At 37.5% G+C, this 22,281-nt stretch overlaps 1 protein-coding gene across 1 annotated transcript in view; it reads right to left on the bottom strand.

Moving 5' to 3' along the window:
- LOC108134774 (DEAD-box helicase Dbp80) overlaps positions 1-21,036 on the bottom strand; it is a gene marked incomplete at its 5' end in the record, with an annotated part of 42,207 nt that extends 21,171 nt beyond the window's left edge. Inside the window, 3 exons of the mRNA XM_041710130.1 lie at positions 8,494-8,629; positions 19,977-20,062; positions 20,890-21,036. Coding sequence (XP_041566064.1) covers positions 8,494-8,629; positions 19,977-20,062; positions 20,890-21,036 — 369 coding nt within the window. The remainder of the gene's footprint in view (positions 1-8,493; positions 8,630-19,976; positions 20,063-20,889) is intronic.
- Between the last annotated feature and the right edge of the window lie 1,245 nt (positions 21,037-22,281).

Here is a 22,281-nt window from a genome sequence, read left to right as displayed (position 1 = left end):
GTCCCTTGATCAGCAAGTCACGTTTGACTGATCAGTCCTTATAAGCATGACATGTCCAATTTGCCAAATATTTAGTTAAAGGTTTTCGAAATCGTTAAGTTTAAGCTGCAAGAAATGGGCAATTAATGAAAGAGCATCTTTATCGAATAATCATTTTTTTAGATGAAGCTCATTTCCACCTAGTTGGTTACGTCCATAAGCAGAACTGCAGCATTTGGGGAGCCGTCTTAAAAAAGCCAATGCATTCACAACGAGTGACTCTAGTAGTAAGTTAGTTAGTTAGTGGACAGGCGGCATAATTGGTCCGTTTTTCTTCGAAAACAAATCAGGAGTCGCCGTAACCGTCAATGGTGACCGCCATCGCGGCATGCCGAAAGACTATCTTCCACCGAATGGGAGCGGAACTCATCAACGACATATAGTTCCAGTACGACACATCTAACGTACATTCGAACATCTACGCGGTACGTTCGAAAAGCGAACTATAAGCCGAAATGGCGATGTCAACTGGCCCCTTCGCAGCTGCAATTTTTCCCCGTTGGACTACTTTTTGTGAGGTGCCGCCAAGAATAAGTTCTATGCCAACCATCCAGATACGATAGAAGACGAGATTAAAGTCACCATTGGGGCCATTGAGGACTATACTATCAAAATTGGGATGAAAAATTGAGTCGATCGGATGACCTACTGCAAGGCCTCCAAAGACAGCTAATTAAAAAAATTTTTTTTTAACCCACCGGTTTTTTTTTTGTAAAGCCATTTTTAAAAAGGAACCGCTAAATCGGTCACTCTGCACATGTGTTTTAAGCTATTTAATTAAAAAACGTAGTAGTAGTTTTCATATAAACAAAATTCTTTTAAAATAAAATTTATATAAAAAGTGAAATTTTTAAAAAAATATTTAAAACCTTTAATCGTAGCAAATAAATTAATTTTACGTTTAAACTTGAAACCTTGGTGTGAGAAAACTAGTCGAGCTGTTGTATCTTTTATTTATTATTCCCCAAGTTTACATCTGTGAGCTGCATTGTTGTCATTATCACAGCTTATCGGCAGCAACTCCCTATGAAAATGCTATTACTGGACTTCGCTCAGTTGTGGTGTATCAGGCTTATAAACGCATCATAGTAGCCGGGCCAGTCAGCACACGCACCGGATTTGAGAGCTTTGTGACAGTCTACTTGCAAATTCACTTATTTTAATTAAGCGGGAAACTCGGATTCGGAAGCCATGTTAACTTGTGAAAAGCCAGCATTCGCAATGCACATCAAACTATTTAACTTTTTAAAAGTTAATAGCTTGTCTCACACTCTACCCGCTCACTCTCCCAGTACTGCTTAAATACTGCCTCGTTAAGCTGTCGTACTTAGGCAGACGCGGTCTAACGGAACTTATTTACCCTGTCGTTTGCAGACTGCTCTCCCTCGCTCCGCCGCTCTTTCACTTTCACTTTCTCTTTGCAGCTAATGTAATGTTGTAAATTTAAGAGTCACTGTTTTTTTAAATTATCCCAAAGGCTCGTATTGTTTAATGTTACAGGGTAACTGACAAAACGTCATTCAAAAGAAAGGAACCAAATAGATTTATGCAGCGAGAACATAATCTGAAGGAGCGGTGTAATTTTAGTTGATTTATAGTTTTTTAATTTTTTGGGTTTAGAACAACAACAAAATATGACAATTGAATTGCTTTGAGAAATTGGAAGCTTTACGGAAGTTTTGTGTGTAGTTCAAAACTTTGAAATTTTGAAAATAAAAAAAAAAATAATTTAAAATAATACAAAATATTTCTATTTATAACTGACATTTTTTTATAAATATATTTAAGGGTTGATTGGCAAAAAAGTGTACATAAAATAGTCAAAAGTAAGTAAGTACTTTTTCATGGAATTTTAATTTAAGATACAAATAAAATAATAGCTTAAGAGAGCCCAAAGGCTTTTATGTTTACCGCTTTTGATTTTACGATCTATGCGAAGATCGGATTCAGTAAGGACTCTCACGAACAGCAGTGCTGTGCATAATAATGCAGTTTAAATATTAATAACAATTAAAATTTCGTATCAATCTTATTCATGGCGCCCGAGCAGTGACATCGAAAAGTTTTGCGCGGATTTATTAAAAAAATCATTTCAAGACCGCTTAGCTGCCTGCTAATTTCGGCGCCAAGACTTGTAATTTTTTGCATTTTATTTTAAAGCAACAGGCCAACATCGGTGGACCCCAATGCACACTCGAAGGAAGTGAGTACATTGTATGACCAGAGAACCGTGTCAAATTAATAGTTGATCGCTGCAAACAATAGGTTTCGCAAGCGAAACAGCGTTATCAGTGCCGTTCAAACATAACATTAAGTTCTCGCTGTGTTTTCCTAAGTTTATTTTAGATTTGATTTTAGACAGGCCGCAAAGCGCCAGTGCAACGAACTGCAATTGCTTGTGTTTTGACTTTGAGGTGTTCGTGCACTCTCTTAATTTCGTTCTCGTCTCTCATTTCTTGTAACGCCAAACGCTTTACACTTAAACAAATTTGTTCGAACCACCTAGAAACATAACCAGTGGTTATGTTATTATTATGTGATTATTAACCACATAAGTACATATAAAAACAACATAAATAAATAAAAGAAGATAGCTGCTCCTCGGTGCAATTAACTAAATTATTATTATTCAGAGTATAAACAATATATAGGAATATTTAAACAATAGGTTGACTTTGATAACTAGTTATCAAAAATAGAAACCATTTAACCATTTGCTAGCATGCCTTTCTGACGAGGCATTGGGAACAATAAAAGCTTTTCGAGCCTCAGATGCAAATTATAAAGAGACATTATCGAGTTTAAAGAGAGTCTATGAAAACAAGTGTTTAATTTTCTTTAAAACTCTAACGCAGTTTTTTGAAACCTCATGAATCACAAACCCTTCTGTGTCTGCCTTAAAGTCAATAATTGATAATGTGAGTGCAATTTCGCTTATGTCCCTTGGGCACGAAAAATATGTTGTTGATGCGGTAATTATTCATATAGTTTTGTGAAAAGTAGATACGTACAGTTAATCCAAGTATAAAGCACAGATTAATTATGATGAACTGCCAAAATGGTCAAATTGCGTAAAGGTTTTAGACCGACGATATCAACATGTGTCAGCCGAGGAAGCGTCGAGGGTAAAGGGAAAAAGTTATTCGGAAATGCCCTCTGGGAGCAAGGAATTCATATACTTGCTCAAGAGTCAATAATACAAGTGATCCAGAATGTTCAAACTGCAGTTCTAATCATATCACATAGCGGGATGCCAATTTTAGATCGTTTTAACTTTGCCAAAATGAAGCAATTATGTATTAATTATCTAAATGCGGGACATCGAGATTGTTTATTTATTATGCTCACACGCACATCACACTCAACTTTATCGTTATTAAAACACGAGTGAGCCACATCCAGATAGAAGCTGGCAGGACCAGCAAGGACAAGGTGCTTCTACAGCTCAGGCTTCTAATTAAGTAAGTAATTCCAGCAACAGGCGTTGTAAATGTATGCGATCGATTTGGTCAACTCCATCGGGCCAGGGCTTTATTAGATTCGGTGTCGCAAGTTAACTTTATGACAGAAAGCCTTGCTCAGTTATTAAGAATGACAAAAACAAATAAGTGCCTTACTATCACATCAGTAGGAGAAACAAGTTCAATTACCAGAAGCGCGGCCCAATGGACATATTCTTACGTCAGAATTGTGGAAGACAGAATTCCACAAGATTTGTTGTGTAGTGGTCAATGAAGGTCCTTTGCTACAAAAAACGCTCTTGGGATGGGTTATTTCTGGACGGTGTAAGCAACAACAAAAAGAAGCTACTTGATGAATCGCCTTGTCAAAGGAACATATGAGATTAGTAGGACTGGTTAAATGGCTTTGGGAGTAAGATACCGTCCCAGAAAATAGAAATTTTTTTGTATTTAGGCGAAAAATGTGTAGCTTATCAGATACTATAAGTTGATAGTTACGATCCTCTTCTGCTAGACTTACTTGCCTATATATTTTTGTTATATCTGCCCTTAAGGCGAATCTATTTAAACAAAATTGAACTAAAGATAATAACAGTTCCCTCTGAATAGTGGGCCCCACCAATCACTTTTAGCTATTCGTCGCTTACAAGATCTTGGTGTTCGTTACATGGAAAAATATGAAATTAGTTCGTACATAATTTGCAACGATTTATATGTGGACGACATGATATTGACACCTTGAACGTGATGTGTAATCAAGTGTCTGAAATTCTTAATAGTGGCAGTTTCCAGCTGTCTAATTGGTTTTCAAACCATCCATAACAACACTGAAAAATCTCTAATTTTTGACCAAAGCCTTGGGTATGCTGTGGATGTCATACACAGTCACATTTCAATTTCATTCAGATGAGAGTTTTACCGAGTTGACTCTTACAAAACGCACAATTCTTTAAGTTAGCGCGCGTCTTTTTGATCCCTTGGGATTGCCGTCCTAGTGGCCTAACGTCGAAGATTATTCTTCATAACATTGGAAACGTCAACTTGAATGGGAAGAATCGATTTCGATGTCGTTACATCCGAGTTGGGAAAGGCTTAAGAAGAATCTACTTAATTTTCACACAGTCACCATTCTAGGTACATGTTAGCCAGTGGGTGCTGAGCCGTTCAAAGTTCACGGATTTGCGGATGCATCCAGCCAAACTTACTGAAACTGCCTCTATTTTCAAGCGACCGAAAACGGTCAGGTCCACTAAAAACAAAAAACATACCATGACTTGAACTATGCGCCGCACTTTTTTGGCACAATTTTGATCCTTCATCAAACAAGATTTTAACAAATGTAAAATCGAGAGCGTTTATTTTTTGACAGACTCAGAAATTACGCTACATTGGATAAAGTCTCTTCCTTCGTCAGTTGCAGTGTTTGTTTCAAATCAGGTAGCCACAATTCAAGAGCTATCAGAAAATATATAATGGCGACAGTTTAATCCACCATACATTGCGTCCAGTGGCTGCGATGTAAGTGAACTTATTGAGCCCATTGGTTCGAAGGCCCGAAATTTGTATATGAAAAGTTCCGGATTAAAAAACTCAGAGTTGAAAAGAGCCGCTCAAACGTGTATAGCCGTCGAGCTATCAACTCCGTTTGAATTTATTATGCTTAGTTTTCTTAAGTTTTCAGGTTTAGAATTTTCAAAAAATCGATTTCTTTTTTTTTCATTTTCAGTCACTATATGCCCTTAGAAGTAAGTTAGAAACCCTTTTTAACCGCAGACGGTAACAGAAGTGGCCGAAAAATGAATTTCGCCGCAAGGCCGCGAGCGCTCGAATCGCACAATTGGCGCGTTGAGTCGGCCGCCTTGTCATAGCGTTTTCTCAGTTTCATAACTTTGACATTCGTCGTCCCTGCATTTTAATTTCGAAAAAAACTTGTCGCGAAGAGAGAAGTGAAAATTTTGTATTGTATGGAGCAGGCATTGCTGATTAGAGGTACGATGATTTTCTTTCGACTAAGGCATGTGTTTCCCGTACTCAAACTTTAAACGCGTTTATCTCGAAACGCGTTTTTTTTTGGTGGTCGCAACGAGTGTGAGTATTACCTCACATGCGCCTGGATCCGAGCTCCCCGAGATTCCGTTAGGATTGCATTTTTCTATTATTTTTCTACTATTAATGATGTTGTTGATGTTAAGTCCTAGTTAAGTCTTAAATGAGTAGCCAGTTAAAGATTGTTCTGTTGGCGAAATAAGTGTTCTAAAGCTGGTAGAAGATTATCGCCTTTTCGGGTAGAAGCAGACTTCCGAATGCATCTATTTAAGAAAATGCTTAATTTCCAATATTACTCCCTTGTAAAACCCAAATTGTTGATTTGTATCTCCGAAATTTGCATTTTAGAAATTGTCACGCAAACGCAAAAACAATGATAGGTCTTCATCGGCAGTAAATCTGGTTAATAAATGCGCGCAGAGAATGCACTCGGGTGGTGAGAAGGTATATCCATTGTTTTAGATATAAACCTGTTCTGGTGATCCAAATAATGGGGAATCTGCTTGACGATAGGTTCGAATCCATAAGGCAATTTCATATTCGTGGCGTAAATTTGTTAAGTCCTATAAAAGTCTCGTTCTGTATTCGAGCACGGTCCCGCATTAAGATGTATATTCCTGTATTTGTCTATTTTTCTTCCAAAGCTTGTTCGAGTAAATCTTTTTTGGCCTCTAAAAGCTTCATCGCAAGACGTGGTGTACAGCCGAGGGCAGGAAGTATCTGGCAGACACCGAGGCCGTGCTGAATCCTTGGCCTCTGACGTGGGAGTGGTGTTCACTATAGGGCACCTGCTAATCAGGCCCTTTGTTCGCTGCCGCAAGGATTAGAGGCAGACGCAAGATCTTTGAGCTTCTTCAATAGGTGGCAACTGCTATCCACGCTCAGATAGCGCTTCTGGGCGGCATGGTCAAAGGAATACGTTCACAGCACATACTGGAGGTCGGAGCCTTGGTTATCATCCACGAGGACAACAGTCCACCCCAGCAGGGTCGTCAGCGTAGTGGCAGGGGCCGCTGTCAAAAGTCGAGTGGCCGAAATCAAGACCGCAACAGCGTCCAATTCAAAAGCATGCTGTACTTCCAGTATATTGAAGGCAGGTCCTTCAAGGTGGCCGGAATGTGGAAGCGCAGAATGTAAATTCATGAAGTTTAGATTTAAGATACACATTTAATAATAGCGGTAATTTAAATATTGACAATTTTTCGTCTCAATTTTCTTCAATGTTGTTGTGAAATTAAAAATCCAAAACGGTTCATAAATTGAACCTTTGAAATATCTTCCAAGTGGGCCGATGTTTTGATAGTAGTACTTGAAAATAAACACTCCCATTAATGTATTTAGAACGGAACTAAAATCGCGCAATAGAACTCAATTCTTTGAAAAAAAAAATCAGCCTGGATGGCTGTAAAAGGACCTGCGGCATAAGTCTCTAAGACCCAAGTTCAAGTGAAAACACAGAAGGACACAATCTTTCAGAATACGGAGAAATATTTTCAATAAAGACTCCACCGATCTGTCAAAAATAACATTGCTAAAATTTTGGTCTGGATACTACAACGTATTTGCATAATTCATCTTTCCGCATTTCAAAGGATTCCGCAGTTAAGAATTGTGGTATATAACAGATCCCGCTGACAAACGCCAATTTCCAGAACGCATGCTAGCTCAAACGGTCCAACAACCAACGAATCGTATTTGCGCACCGAGTAATGTGGTTGTACACCGTTGCACAAGAAATAGGGAAAAGATAAACGATCTCTGTCAAGCACCGTAAACGTATACAGATGCGGCCGTCTTGGAAATAAGAGACCAGTCAATGATTATTGGCTCAACACAAGATTACCCAGCAGCCTTCACGCTAACAGTCAGACTTCAATAATTCAATAAACCAAAAGGAGTTAGCTATCAACTATAAGCTGTGTCCCAATTGCTTGAGAGATTTGCACACGCTCTAAGGAATCCAATCGGGTAAGGCTCAGCATTGTACAGGCGCTGTGAATTTTACTATTCGTGCCATTCGTTTCTTGAAGGAAATTTATGCCAAATTTCCTTACACAGATTTAATAATCGAAACGGATTTTTTAGATCAAGTATTATTGTCGAACCTAAAGTAAAAACACTATTAAGGTCAAACAGGCACACAAATGACAGTTTAATGTTGTTATCAAACCTCCGTACATACAGAAGAACTATAAAATTAGTTTATAGAAGTTTACCAGTAGACCGATATCCAAGCAAGCAACAGAGTTAGAGCGATTGTCAACTCAAGAGTGAGAAAAGTAGAAATTGGAAAGCCATGCATGCCAGCGCGCAAAATTTTATGATAAACATAAAATTAAGTGTATACAGATTGGGAAGATAACAACGAATCGGAATTCAGTATAAGTCCCAGATTCTTCCATTGTTTTTTTTGGACAAGCTATAGAAAAACACGGTATTTGACAGTCATCTTTTTATCTGCTCCGTGACTCACTTCATTCTGTGTCATGTTCATATTGCTCCCAAAATAAAATGTATATTGCTTAAACAAATTATTATTTTGCAATTTTTGTCTCCGAATTAAAATTAATAATTTTAATAATTAATAATAATAATTAATAACTTATGAAGCATTATGAATATTGTTAATATACTAATTTTGATTTATAAAATTTAGTGATTGTCCCATAGAACAAATCCTAAATAAAAAAAAAATTTTGCTTTCAAAATAAAAGTTACTTCAAATTTTATTTAATTTAATTTATATATATTTTTATTAATGTTTTTTTTTTATATTAATATTAACATACTAATATTAAATAATAGTGCTTCAAAAATTAAAAATAAATGTATTTCAAACCAGATGATTATTACAAATATTATAAATAATTTTTCTATAGATATTAGAACAGAAAAGCTGGATATAATCAGTATGTGTCGATTTTTAAATACGTAGCTTTATACTTACATGACAAAATATAATAGCTTGGCCAATGCTTATGCAACCGTAGATATTTTGAATAGCGTTATATTTCCCTTCCTCGTTTTTACATTTTACATAAAACTGCTTGATATTATCAAGCGACTCCTCTTCTCGCAACAATCTAAAAAATACAATACAGATTTAATAAAACATATGATAGATTTTGATAAGTTTGTAAAATAAACGTTTTCATTTTTGCTCCCACATAATTAGCAAATAACAACAATGAAGCCATGTCAAGGAGTTTTACGATCGTTGTAATGGAAGCTAATACACACGGATCAGACATCAGTCAGGGCAAAAAATTAGTAAAGCCTGCAAACCAAGCTGTTCCGTTACCCACCGCTCAAGCAGCTGCTCTCACCAGGAATCACAGAAAAAATGATAGGAACAAGAGGTACATCGTTGGTTTGGCCCCCAGTTGTGATCAATTTGAAGTTCTACCAAGCCACAAATGCTTGCATAGTGGCATACTTGCAGTAAACACCAAACCAGAGGCATTGTGCGAAATGTAAACTTTGATGTTCTTAAATTTTAAACTAGGAGTGCCTGAGCAACGCTATCTGTGTTTTACGATGAATTCTGGCAAGATGCAGTCAAAGTCAGCAGATTCGTTTACAGGAATAGACAACTTGCTGAGAAAAACAATTTTGACTTTGTACACTGATCATACTCCTTTTTTATCAGCAATTGCTCCTAACTTCTGACTTCTCTTTGTTAAAAGAATCTGATGTATTTGGCGAATGCAGCGTGCCCCATTCTGATGATACACAATGGATCAAAGTCACGAAGCTACTAAAGACGATCTGCGGGACTAAAGCATTCAGAACGGTTTGTGCTGTTATTTTGCATGCATTTAAATACATACCAAAGCTTGAAAACGAATCAGCTGGTGGCGATATTATATGAAGCACATCCCAACTTCATATATGTTTTCAAAATATCTCTGGAATGCGGACAAAAACGGGACAAGTATGCATTGCCCCATCTCAATGCTACTTTCATGTTATAGTTATAGGTGAAACCTGGCTCAAAATGAGTACTTCGACTTCAACATGTATCAAGTTGTTCGTAACCATCCCACAAAAAAACGTTGCGCTAGAGAAGGAGTTTTAATTGTTCCTGTTCGCCGACGTTTTAGGTGTTTGTCAATCCGCCTTCTCAATGAAGATACCCTTCCTAATCAAGTTTCTGTTTCGGTTACTGGACTAGCGGATACGCTGCTAATTGTGGTGTCTTATAAACCGCCTATTAGTACCTTTACAAGGCCCATCTGGAGAATGTGGCTTAAAAAGCAACTCAACGTTATTGGTGACTTTAACCTGGCCTCTCTTGTTTGGGCTAGGCATCCTGACGCTCATTCCTTATTGCCAAGTAACTAACAATAACCAAATAAGATACTTTTTATCGATGATCTATTTAGGAGTCAATACTATACATAACATAAATATATATAAATTTTTTCCTTAATTGAATGTAATTTATCTATTAACAACTGGGATATTCATCATAGGTCGTTGCTAATGTCTTTAGACTTTTATAGTTTTGGGCCATCCGCGAAAAAAATTAATTTTTAGTGAAAACTGCCTTTGTTCTATCGGAAGTGATATTTCCTCTGTTAATTGGGAATCAGTTCTTTTGCGTTAGCACAAAGCAAAAATTAGTTATATTTATAAACTATTCTAAAAACATGAAAGGATGTAAACTTTGGCCGAAGTTTATATACCCTTGCACTTGAAGCTGTGTATTTGATAGTTCCTATGACAGTTACATGATATCGTTTTCCGATTTTAATAAAATTAAAAGCGTAATTTTGAACTGTTAAATTATTAATTAATCAAAAAGAATTTCTAAAAAAAAATTACAAAATAAATAGTCAAATTAGAAATACATCTTTTTTAATATTTTGATTGTTCCCATGGGAGCTATACCATAATTCTGAACTATTTAACCATTGCTATAAGTCGAAGAACTAAAAAAGATGAAAAAATAGCAACATTTATATATTTATTTATATATATATATATATATGCTATAACCGTCCGATCCGGCTCGTTTCGACTTATATACTACCTGCAATAGAAAGACTACTTTTGGAAAAGTTTCATGCAGATATCTTTAAGGCTGAGAGACTAGTTTGCGTAGAAACGGACGGACAGACGGACATGGCTAGATCGACTCTCCCTAGTGATGCAGATCAAGAATATATATACTTTATAGGGTCGGAGATGTCTCCTTCACTGCGTTGCATACTTCTGACTGAAATTATAATACCCTCTGCAAGGGTATAAAGTATATAATATCCTCTGCAAGGGTATAAACAGCTAAGCTATATTTTTTTTATTTTTTTTTTTTTTTTTTTCTATTTTTCCTATGGGAGCTATATGCTATTGTCGTCCGATCCGGCTCGTTACGACTTATATACCACCTGCAATAGAAATACAACTTTTGGGAAAGTTTCATGCAGATAGCTTTAAAACTGAGGCACTAGTTTGCGTAGAATCGGACAGACGGACATGGCTAGATCGACTCTCCTAGTGATGCTGATCAAGAATATATATACTTTATAGAGTCGGAGATGTCTCCTTTACTGAGTTGCAAACTTCTGACTAAACTTATAATACCCTCTGCAAGGGTATAAAAATACATAAACAACATTCAGCATGATTTTATAGCAAGTCGTAAGTAAAGTAAGTAAAGTAAAGTAAGTAAAGTAAGTAAAGTAAGTAAAGTAAGTAAAGTAAGTAAAAGTAAGTAAAGTAAGTAAAGTAAGTAAAGTAAGTAAAGTAAGTAAAGTAAGTAAAGTAAGTAAAGTAAAAGTAAGTAAAGTAAGTAAAGTAAGTAAAGTAAGTAAAGTAAGTAAAGTAAGCAAAGTAAGTAAAGTAAGTAAAGTAAGTAAGTAAAGTACAAAGCAAGTAAAGTAAGGAAAGTAAGTAAAGTAAGAGTAAGTAAAGCAAGTAAAGTAAGTAAAGTAAGTAAAGTAAAAAGTAAGTAAAGTAAGTAAAGTAAGTAAGTAAAGTAAGTAAAGCAAGTAAAGCAAGTAAAGTAAGCAAAGCACAAAGTAAAAAGTAAGTAAAGTAAGTAAAGCAAGTAAAGTAAAGTAAAGTAAGCAAAGTAAGCAAAGCAAGTAAAGCAAGTAAAAGTAAGTAAAGTAAGTAAAGTAAGCAAAGTAAGCAAAGCAAGTAAAGTAAGTAAAGTAAGTAAAGTAAGAAAGCAAGCAAAGCAAAGTAAAGCAAGTAAAGTAAGTAAAGCAAGTAAAGTAAATAAAGTAAATAAAGCAAGTAAAGTAAGTAAAGTAAGTAAAGTAAGTAAGTAAGCAAAGCAAGTAAAGTAAGTAAAGTAAGTAAAGTAAGTAAGTAAGTAAAAGCAAGTAAAAAAAGTAAGTAAAGTAAGCAAAGCAAGTAAAAAGTAAGAAAGTAAGTAAAGTAAGCAAAAAAAAGTAAAGTAAGCAAAGCAAGTAAAAGTAAGTAAAGTAAGTAAAAAGTAAGTAAAGTAAGTAAAGTAAGTAAAGTAAGTAAAGTAAGTAAAGTAAGTAAAAAGTAAGTAAAAATAAGCAAAGTAAGTAAAGCAAGAAGTAAAGTAAGTAAAGTAAGTAAAAAGTAAGTAAAGTAAAAAAGATAAAGTAAGAAAAGCAAGTAAAGCAAGTAAAGCAAGTAAAGTTAAGCAAAGTAAGTAAAGCAAGTAAAGAAGTAAAGTAAGCAAAGTAAGTAAAGCAAGTAAAGCAAGCAAAGCAAGCAAAGTAAAGTAAAGTAAGTAAAGTAAGCAAAGTAAGTAAAAAGCAATCAAAGTAAGTAAGCAAGTAAAGTAAGCAAAGTAAGTAAAGGGAAGTAGAAAGTAAGGAGATAAGTAAGTAAGTAAAGTAAGTAAAAAGCAAAGTAAGTAAAGCAAATAAAGTAAGCAAAGTAAGTAAAGCAAGTAAAGCAAGCAAAGCAAAAAGCAAAGCAAGCAAAGCAAGCAGCTACAAAGCAAGCAAAGCAAAGAAGCAAGCAAAGCAAGAAGCAAAGAAGCAAAGCAAGCAAAAGCAAGCAAAGCAAGAAGTACAAAGCAAGTACAAGCAAAGCAAGTAAAGCAAGCAGAAAGCAAGCAAAGCAAGCAAAGCAAGCAAAGCAAGCAAAGCAAAAGCAAGCAAAGCAAGCAAAGCAAGCAAAGTACAAAGCAAAGCAATAAAGCAAGAGTACAGCTAAAGCAAGCAAAGTAAAAAGTACAAAGCAAGCAAAAAGCAAGCAAAGAAGCAAAGCAAGAAAGCAAGCAAAGCAAGCAAAGCAAGCAAGCAAGAAGCAAGCAAAGCAAGAAGTAAGCAGCAAGCAAAGCAAGAGTACACAAAAGCAAGTAAAGCAAGCAACAAAGCAAGTAAAGCAACAAAGCACAAAGCACAAAGCAAGGAAGCAAAGCAAAGTAAACAAAGCAAGAAGTAAAGCAAAGCAAAGCAAAGCAAGCAAAGCTAGCAAAGCAAGCATAAAGCAAGCAAAGCAGTAAAGTACAAAGCAACAAAGCAAAGACAAAGGCTAAAGCAAGCAAAGCAAGCAAAGCAAGCAGCAAGGAAGCAAGAAAGCAAGCAAAGTAAGCAAAGCAAGCAAAGTAAAAAGCTAAGCAAAGCAAGAAAGTCAAAGCAAAAGCTAAGCAAAGCAAGCAAAGCAAGCAAAGCAAGTAAAGCAAAGCAAGCAAAGCAAGTAAAGCAAGAAGTACAAAGCAAAGCAAGAAAGCAAGCAAAGTACAAAGCAATAAAGCAAGCAAAGTACAAAGCAAGCAAAGCAAGCAAAGCAAAGCTAAAAGCAAACAAAGCAAGCAAAGCAAGCAAAGCAAGCAAGGAAGCAAGTAAAGCAAGAAAGCAAGCAAAGCAAGAAGTAAAGCAAGCAAAGCAAAGCAAAGCAAGCAAGCAAAGTAAAAGCAAGTAGCAAGCAAAGCAGCAAAGCAAGCAAAGCAAGAAAGACAAAGCAAGCAAAGCAAGCAAAGCAAGCAAAGCAAGCAAAGACAAAGCAAGCAAAGCAAGAAGCAAGCAAAGCAAGCACTTAAAGCAAGCAAAAGCAAAGCACAGAAGACAGCTAAAGCAAAGCAAGCAAAGCACAAAGTACAAAGCAAGCAAAGCAAAGCAAAGCAAGCAAAGCAAGCAAAGCAAGCACAAAGCAAGCAAAGCAAGAAGCAAGCACAGAAGTAAAGCAAAGCAAAGCAAGCAAAGCAAGCAAAGTACAGTAAGCAAGCAAAGCAAAAGCAAGCAAAGCAAGCTAAAGCAAGTAGCAAAGCAAAGCAAGCAAAGCAAGAAAAGCAAAGCAAGCAAAGTACAAAGCAAGCAAAGTCAAAGCAAGCAAAGTACAAAGTAAGCAAAGCAAGCAAAGCAAGCAAGCAAAGCACAAAGCAAGCAAAGCAATAAAGCAAGCAAAGCAAGCAAAGTACAAAGCAAGCAAAGCAAGCAAAAGCAAACAAAGTAAGCAAAGCACACTAAAGCAAGCTACAAAGCAAGCAAAGCAAGCAAAGCAAGCAAAGCAAGAAGCAAGTAGCAAGCAAAGCAAGCAAAGCAAGCAAAGCAAGCAAAGTAAGCAAAGCAAAGAAGCAAGCAAAGCAAGCAAAGCAAGCAAAGCAAGCAAAGCAAAAAGTACAAAGCACAAAGCAAGCAAAGCAAGCAAAGCAAGCAAAGCAAGCAAGCAAGCAAAGCAAGCAAAGCAAGCAAAGTACAAAGCAAAGCAAGAAGCTAAGAAGCAAAAGAAGCTAAAAGCAAAGCAAGCAAAGCAAGCAAAAGCAAAAAAGAAGCAAAGCAAGTAGAAACAAAGTAAGCAAAGTAAGCAGTAAGCAAGCAAAGCAAGCAAAGCAAGCAAAGCAAGTAGCAAGTAAAGCAAGCAAAGCAAGCAAAGTAAGTAAAGCAAGTAAAGCAAGCAAAGTAAAGTACAAAGCAAAGTAAGTAAAGCAAGCAAAGCAAGCAAGCAAAGCCAAAGTAAGCAAAGCAAAGCAAAGCAAAGCAAGCAAAGCAAGAAAGTATAAAGTAAGCAAAGCACAAAAGCAAAAAGTACAAAGCAAAGCACAAAGCTAAGCAAAGCAAGCAAAAGCAAAGCAAGCAAAGCAAGCAGTTACAAAGCAAGCAAAGTAAGCTAAAGCAAAGCTAAGCAAAGCAAAGCAAGCTAAAAGCAAGCTATAAAGCAAGAAGCAAGCACAAAGCAAGCAAACTAAAAGCAAGTAAAGCACAAAGCAAGCAAACAAAAAAGCAACAGCAACAAAGCAAAGTAAGCAAGCAAAGCAAGCAAAGCAAGCAGCAATAAAGTACAAAGCAAGCAAAGCAAAGCAAAGCAAAGCAATAAAGCAAGCAAAGCATACAAAGCAAAGCAGCTACAAAGCAAGCACAAGCAAAGTACAAAGCAAAGCACAGAAGCAAGACAAGCAAGCAAGCAAAGCAAGGAAAGCAAAGCTAAAGCAAGCAAAGCAAGAGCAAGCAAAGTCAAAGCAAGGTAAGCAAGCAAAGCAAGCAAAGTAAGCAAAGTAAGCAAAGCAAGCAAAGCAAAGCATAGCAACAGTACAAGCAAAGCAAAGCAAGCAAAGCAACAAAGCAAGCAAGCTAAAGCAAAGCAAGGAAGCACAAAGCAAGCAAAGCAAGCATAACAAGCAAAGCAAAGTAAGAAGCAAAGCAAGGAAGAAAGCAAGCAAAGCAAGCAAAGCAAGCAAAGCAAGCATAAAGCAGCTAGCAAAGTAAGCAAAGCAAGCAAAAGAAGCAAAGCACAAAGTAAGCAAAGCAAGAAAAGCAAGCAAAGCAAGCAAAGTAAAGTAAAAGCAAGCAAAGTCAAAGCAAGAAAAGCAAGCATAGCAGTAAAGCAAGCAAAGCAAGCAAAGTAAGTACAAAGTAAGCAAAAGTAAGAGCTACAAAGCAAGGAAGCTACAAAGCAAGTAAAGCAAAAGTAAGCAAAGCAAGCAAAGTACAAAGTATAAAGCAAATTAAGTAAAGCAAGCAAAGTAAGCAAAGTCAAAGCAAGCAAAGCAAAGCAAAGCAAGCAAAGCAAGCAAAGCACACAGAAGCTACAAAGAAAGCAAGCAAAGTAAGAAAGCTACAAAGCAAGAAGCAAGCAAAGTAAGCAAGGCAAGTAAAGTACAAAGCAAGCAAAAAAGCAAGCAGCTAAAGCAAGTAAAAGCAAGCAAAGCAAGCAAAGTAGCAAAGCAAGCAAAGCAAGCAAAGCAAGCAAAGCAAGTAAAGCAAGTAAAGCAAGCAGTTGCAAAGCAAAGTAAAGTAAAGCACAAAGCAAGCAAAGCAAGCAAAGCAAGCAAAGCAAAGTAAAGCACAAAGCAAGCAGCATAGCAAAGCAAGCTACAAAGCAAGCAAAGCAACAAAGAAGTAAAGCAAGTAAAAGAAGCAAAGCAAGCAAAGTAACAAAGCAACAGCTAAGCAGCAAGCAAAGCAAGCAAAGCAAGCAAGCACAGCACAAAGCACAGCATAAAGCAAAGCAAGCAAAGCAAAAAGCACAGCAAAGTACAAAGCAAGCAAAGCAAGCAAAGCAAGGCTAAAGCACAAAGTAAAGCAAAGCAAGTAGCACGAAGCAAGCAAAGCAAGAGCAAGCAAAGTACAGCTAAGCAAGCAAAGCATAGAAGCAAGCAAAGCAAGCAAAGTAAGAAAGCAAGCAAAGCAAGCAAAGCAAGAAGCAAGCAAAGCAAAAAGCAAGTAAAGCAATAAAGCAAGCAAAGCAAGCAAAGTACAATAAAGCAAGCAAAGCTACAAAGCAAGCAAAGCAAGCAAAGCAAGCAAAGCAAGCAAAGCAAGCAAAGCAAAGCAAAGCAAGCAAAGCAAGCAAGCTAAAGCAAAGCAAAGCAAAGCAAGCAAAGCAAGAAAGCATAATATAAAGCAAGCAAAGTTAAGCAAAGCAGCAAAGCAAGCAAAGCAAAGCAAGCAAAGCAAAGCAAAGCAGCAAAGCAAGCAATAAAGCAAGCAAAAGTACAAAGCAAGCAGCAAGCAAGCAAAGCTAAGCAACTAAAAGCAAGGAAAAGCAAGTCAAAGTAAGCTAAAGCAAGCAAAGCAAGCAAAGCAAGCAAAGCATAAAGTACAGCAATAAAGTTATAGAAGCACAAAGTAAGCAAAGCAAGCAAGAAGCAAGCAAAGCAAGCAAAGCAAAAGTAGAAAAGCAAGAAGCAAGCAAGTAAAAGTCAGTAAAGCAAGTAAAGCAAGCAAAGCACAGAAGCAAGCAAAGCAAGTAGCAAGCAAAGCTACAAAGTCAGTAAAGTAAGCAAAGCAAGTAAAGTAGCAAAGCAAGCAAAGCAACAAAGCAAGCTAAAGCAAAAGTAAGCAAAGCAAAGCTAAGCAAAGCAAAGCAAAGCAAGCAAGGAGCAAAGAAAGTAAGTAAAGCAAGCTAAAAGCAAAGCAAGCAAAGCAAAAGCAAGCAAAGCACAGCAATAAAGCAAAAGTAAGCAAAGCAAGCAAAGCAATAAAGCAAAGAAAGCAAGCAAAGCAAGCAAAGCTACAGCAATAAAGCAAGAAGTAAAGCAAAGCAAGCAAAGCAAGCAAAGCAAGCAAAGCAAGAAGCAAGCAAAGCAAGAGAAAGCAATAAAGTAACAAAGCAAGCTAAAGCAAGCAAAGCAATAAAGCTACAGCAAGCTAAAGCAAAAGCAAGCAAGCAAGGAGCAAAGCAATAAAGCAAGCAAAGCAAAGCAAAGCAAGCAAAGTACAAAGCAAGCAAAGCAAGCAGCTAAGCAAAGCAAGCAAAGCAAGCAAAGCAAAGCACAAAGCAAAGCAAAGCAAGCAAAGCAAGCAAAGCAAGCAAAGCAAGTAAAGTCAAAGTACAAGCAAAGAAAGCAAGTAAAGCAAAGTAAAGTAAGCAAAGCAAGTAAAGTAGTAAAGTAAGTAAAGTAAGTAAAGTAAGTAAAGTAAGTAAAGTGAGTAAAGTAAGTGAAGAATGTTGATATTTTCGAGAAGCAACCTGCATCTTCGGGTCACGGGCTTCGACGCTCTTTATTTGGTTCGTCGCTCATTGAGCTTTTTATTATGGTGACACTATTAAGAAACATTGATGCACTTCTATTGTATCATATCATTAATTTTTTGAGTTTATTACTAATTCTGTTATAAGCGTCGTTGCTTTTATTTTGTAATACACCAGTTCTGAGAGATTTATTATGAAGAGATTACCTAGGTGAATTAATCTCAGACTGCCTAGAGCCGGAATGGAACAGAACAGGAGTTCCTCCGTTTCCTCTTCTCCTTCGTCTCTGCAGTTTCTGCAGAAGCATCATTCCGCACTCGGTACGGTAGAGTCTTAATTTCGACGTTTTCGTTTTTTTTTGCGCCTATAATGGTCTATCGGCCCCGGGCCGGACTAAGGTATAAGTCGAACCGTGCCGAGAGTCAGTCTGGCTGAGGGCCCGGGTTAACAACTAGCTCAGTCTCAAACTCTGGGTTCAGGGAGATGGCGACCCCTGTTCTAACTATCGCCTTAACCGGGCATCGCGGATCTCTGCCCGGGTGGACCTTCCCTTTCTCCGCAACTCGTGGGATTCAAATATTGGACACCAACAAAAAACAATAAATACCACAAAATAACAACACCACGCTGGAGACAGGATCTGCGAGCGTTGGTTCCGCCTGTGCTGGCACCTGCTCGGGGCTATCTCGAAAGGGTCCCATCCCAAATTGGGGTCAGCGGAACACAGTCGGCCGCCAGCACCTCTGCAAAGTGCGCGTCGGCGCTAAAAACTGCAGAAGGTGCGGCTAAGACTGTCGCTCCACCCACCGAGCAAAAAGCAAATTTACATATACGGAGACGCGGACTGCCGCGCAGACACTCCGCTTACAGAACAGGAGCAAGATCGCCAACCCCTCATTCGAATGGTTAAAGAAGGTGGAGTGGGCGAGAAATATGTTTCCAAATTATGGCCAAGAGAGGCCTAGTGCAAAGAACGCACAGCCGAAGAGGCAGCGATCTCTTGAATTGCCTGGACCAAACCTGTCTTTGCGGACATCACGCGGGACAAGATTTGATTGGGCTGGACAAATATAAAGAACTTGCGAGCCCAGCATGTAAGGCATTGTCGCGTCTCTCGCCAGACATGGCCAATTATTGATGCGAAGAGAAATTCTCAACTTCTAAAGCTAAACCTTACCGAGCGCGAAATGCTAATACGAGTGCTTACAGGCCATTGGTTGGTCGGCACACATGCAAGCAGACTGGGCGCGCCCCAAAACGATTTCTGCAGAAGCTGCAGGGATGAGGAGGAGGAGGAAAAGGTGGAACACCTGTTGTGTTCTGATCCAGACTGTATCACTTAGGGAATCCCTTCATGAGCAGTCTATCTGAACTGGCGAATATAAGCCTAAGGCGAATAATAAATAATAAATAATAAATTCATGAAAGCAACCGCATGGGGAGCTATGCTAGGTCAGCGTGTAAGGGCAGCAGACAATAATATAGAAAGGGGACACAGATCCACGCGGTATCACAATGGACCTTCGAGGTCTAAGTGTGTCCATAAAATTGACAGCTGCTCTAGCCTAACCGAACCTAATGGGCCATCGGCATAACAGTGTTCTCCTTATCCGGAAGATAGATGGTAGTACCATGTCTTGCTAGCTCGTCAGCTATACAGTTGCTTGCGATGTTCCGGTGACCGGGGACCCATTCAGGTTGATGCTTAACTGCGTAGCCATCTCGCTCAGAAATCTGCGACAGTTTAATATTGTCTGGGAGCTTGTGTTGGTCGCATAGATCGTATAACCGCTTGGCTATCCCTATAGATGTTGATCCATATTTTTTGACAGTTGGCATTGTATACTTGCATAAGTGCTTATCGATATAATTCCGAATGGAAGACGTTGCAGTGATCAGGAAGTCTGTAAGATTTCCTGATTTTAAGTTGATTATACCTCCGCCGATGTGGTTCTCTAGTTCATAGCCATCAGAGTAGATGCTGACAGATTGTGTAGGCCCCAGTGCTCCCAGTCTTCTCGACTTGTGTACAGGCTTTATAAGGAGGTGTGATCTTATTTCCTTTGCACAGTGTCTCCAAACGAACCGCCGCCGGCTAAGCCCGGCTAAGTCCATAATTTGGAGTACTGGGAAGGGCACCGCTTATGCAAAGGGATTCCATCCGTTGAACCTTGTTAAGGTTTGCTGTGATTGTTTGCTTGTTTATCGCAGTCCATTACATTGATATTCCGTAGAGCGGAATGGGCTTGACTATGGCTATGTATTGCAGTTGATGATTTCCTCTCGATGGCTTTTTACAGATGTAAAGAACAATTGTTGTTTTTCTTGTTCTCGCTTGGTTTTTTCAGTCTTCACTTTAGACGCCTGTCTAGTACTAACCCCAAGTAACTAACGTTGTCACTGAAGCAACCTGCAGGTATATTTCTACAGTGTTCACTCTGAAGCCTTTGATTTTGATACTTGCAGCAATGAGAGAACATAAAATTTAATCGGGTAAGCCTTGTCAGGAATGCTGACTAAACTCAACCGCGAAATCCCTTCACATTTACCTTTAAAAAAAATATGTAATATGTAATATTATACCTTATTATAGTGGGATCTACTACAATTAGGCGAGCAAAGTCCATAACTTCTTTATCGTATGTTGCTGAGAAAAACAACATTTGGCACTTAGGGATTCAGCATTCTGAAATTAAAAAAAAGCAAATATTAGGAATCATATATTTAGTCTATTATTTTAAAATTACGATTTGATTAACCTTAAAATTATATGCCTTTAAGAGTCAAAATATTTTAGGGAATTGTGTCAAAGGCTCTTATAGTATATCGGATAAGCCGCTGAGCCAAATTACCAGTCATAACACATGGTGTTTTCTACCAGTTTCGATTTTTTAAATAAGAACTTACAATATTAAATTCGGAAAATTTTTGGTCGTCAGTACAATTGTTCGGTATAAAACGGAAACACACCTTTCGTAAACCTAATTCTTTCGTCAAAATGGGATGAACCAAAACTTATATAGCATTTAACAAAGATTTCGTCCAATATTTTAAGAGTTAATAATCTTGTACAATTTTTTTTAATTACCACTGATTTTGGTTTACAAAAAAATTGCTAAGTCGTATAAATTACTCTTGAAAATTGTTATAGGTAATACACTTGTCAATTAAATGTTGTGCAGATCAGGGGCAAAGCACGACACGAACAGTATAAAACCTTACACACACATTGATAAGTACTCTGTGCAAATAACCCTCACAAAATAAGAGCAAGCAATTAATTATAAGTGTGCTCCCCGCTGCTCTTGATACACTGTAACGACCCTGTTTCGGGAGGAGGTATAGCTCGCCGTGGCCAAGGTTTGGGATAGAAATGTATTTCCTCTTTAAATCAATTTACTTCCTTTCCCCAAAGAATAAACCAATTGAACACTACAGAGTATGGATATATTTAATAAAACGGTTGGTTAGGGGCTACGTCTCTAAATTTAATTACCTCGGCGCTATGGGAGGGCCGAATGTGGTACTGCTTGCTGAGTGATACCGACGCTGCTGAATGACCGAGGGTAGCACTGCTTGCTATATTGATGTTGGACGGTGCTAAGGGGCCGAGTATAGGACTGCTTTCTGAGTGATACCGACGCTGCGGGAGGGCCGAGAAAATCACTGCTTTCTTAGTGGTATCGGGGCTGCTGGGTCGTTGGGAGGAACGATCTACTTGGTTCTTTAGTGAGATGTGGTGTAATGTGCATGCATACAGATTACACACTGTACCATCGACAACAATGTTAGCCAAATCTGCAGGATCAGCAATCTTCCAGTGCAAACGTAATTTGTCCACTCACACCATCGGCGAGTGATAAGTCGCGCCAGCTTATTCCCACAGTTGGCGACGGCAACAATTATATCCATTTATGCACATATTTCTTCTCTGTCTCTCTGTGCGCGCCGCTCTCGGAGATAAATATCTGCAGCAGTTCAACACCTCCAACGTGGGCTACACCCAAAATTACAAACCGAGCTTGATTTTCTAAAATCGAGTCTCGAAAAAAAGAAGAATCGCCACTCACTCACAACAAAGAAAATATTTATTTTAAATGAAAAAATATTAACGAAACCTCCATCCCCCTTAGGCAGCGTTCATTGTCAGTACACCTGCGACAGACCGGCGACGCCCAGAAGATGCGAAAGGGTCTCATAATTCCAGCAATTTTTAATAGTGTTAGTAAATAATATGCATTTGTTAAGTTGAGCGAAACTCTCTCTGCCCAATTAGATTTATAGCCCGTAAAGCTATACAAAAAAGGTAGAAAATTGTAAAATTAAAATTTAAAAAAAGTCTTAAATTCTAAAAACGAAAAATAAACTTAAAAATTTAATATAAAAATGAAAACAAATAAGTAATGAGAATAAATAGTATAAGTTAAATTGATATACCAAATCATGAAACACCAGTTATAATTGACAAAAAAACAAAACAGTGGAATTTTGATAATTAATAAAGCAGATTCCAATAATGTTGACATGTATCTTACAAATATATTGTTAATGATAATTGTTGCTATTTTGTGCGGAAATTTGATTTGCAAATTATATTTACTTCACAATAAATGCCTGCTAAAAAGAATCCAAAGCAAAGATAATGATAATTAATAAAGTAGAGACCAATAATGTTGACGTGTATCTTACAAATATATTGTTAATGATAATTGTTGCTTTTTTGTGCGGAAATTTGATCTGCAAATTATATTTGCTTCACAATAAATGCCTGCTAAAAGAATCCAAAGCAAAGATAATGATTTAGACAAAATCTAAAAAAAAAAAATATATATCATAAAAACAACAATTATTATATTATCAATAAAGAAAAAGTATTTATATGTGGGAT

Source organism: Drosophila elegans, unplaced genomic scaffold (genome assembly GCF_018152505.1).
Source record: "Drosophila elegans isolate 14027-0461.03 unplaced genomic scaffold, ASM1815250v1 contig_783, whole genome shotgun sequence".
In the NCBI taxonomy this organism is placed as follows: domain Eukaryota; kingdom Metazoa; phylum Arthropoda; class Insecta; order Diptera; family Drosophilidae; genus Drosophila; species Drosophila elegans.
Note: the sequence above shows the minus strand (reverse complement) of the source record. Positions and strands in the feature narration are given on the sequence as shown.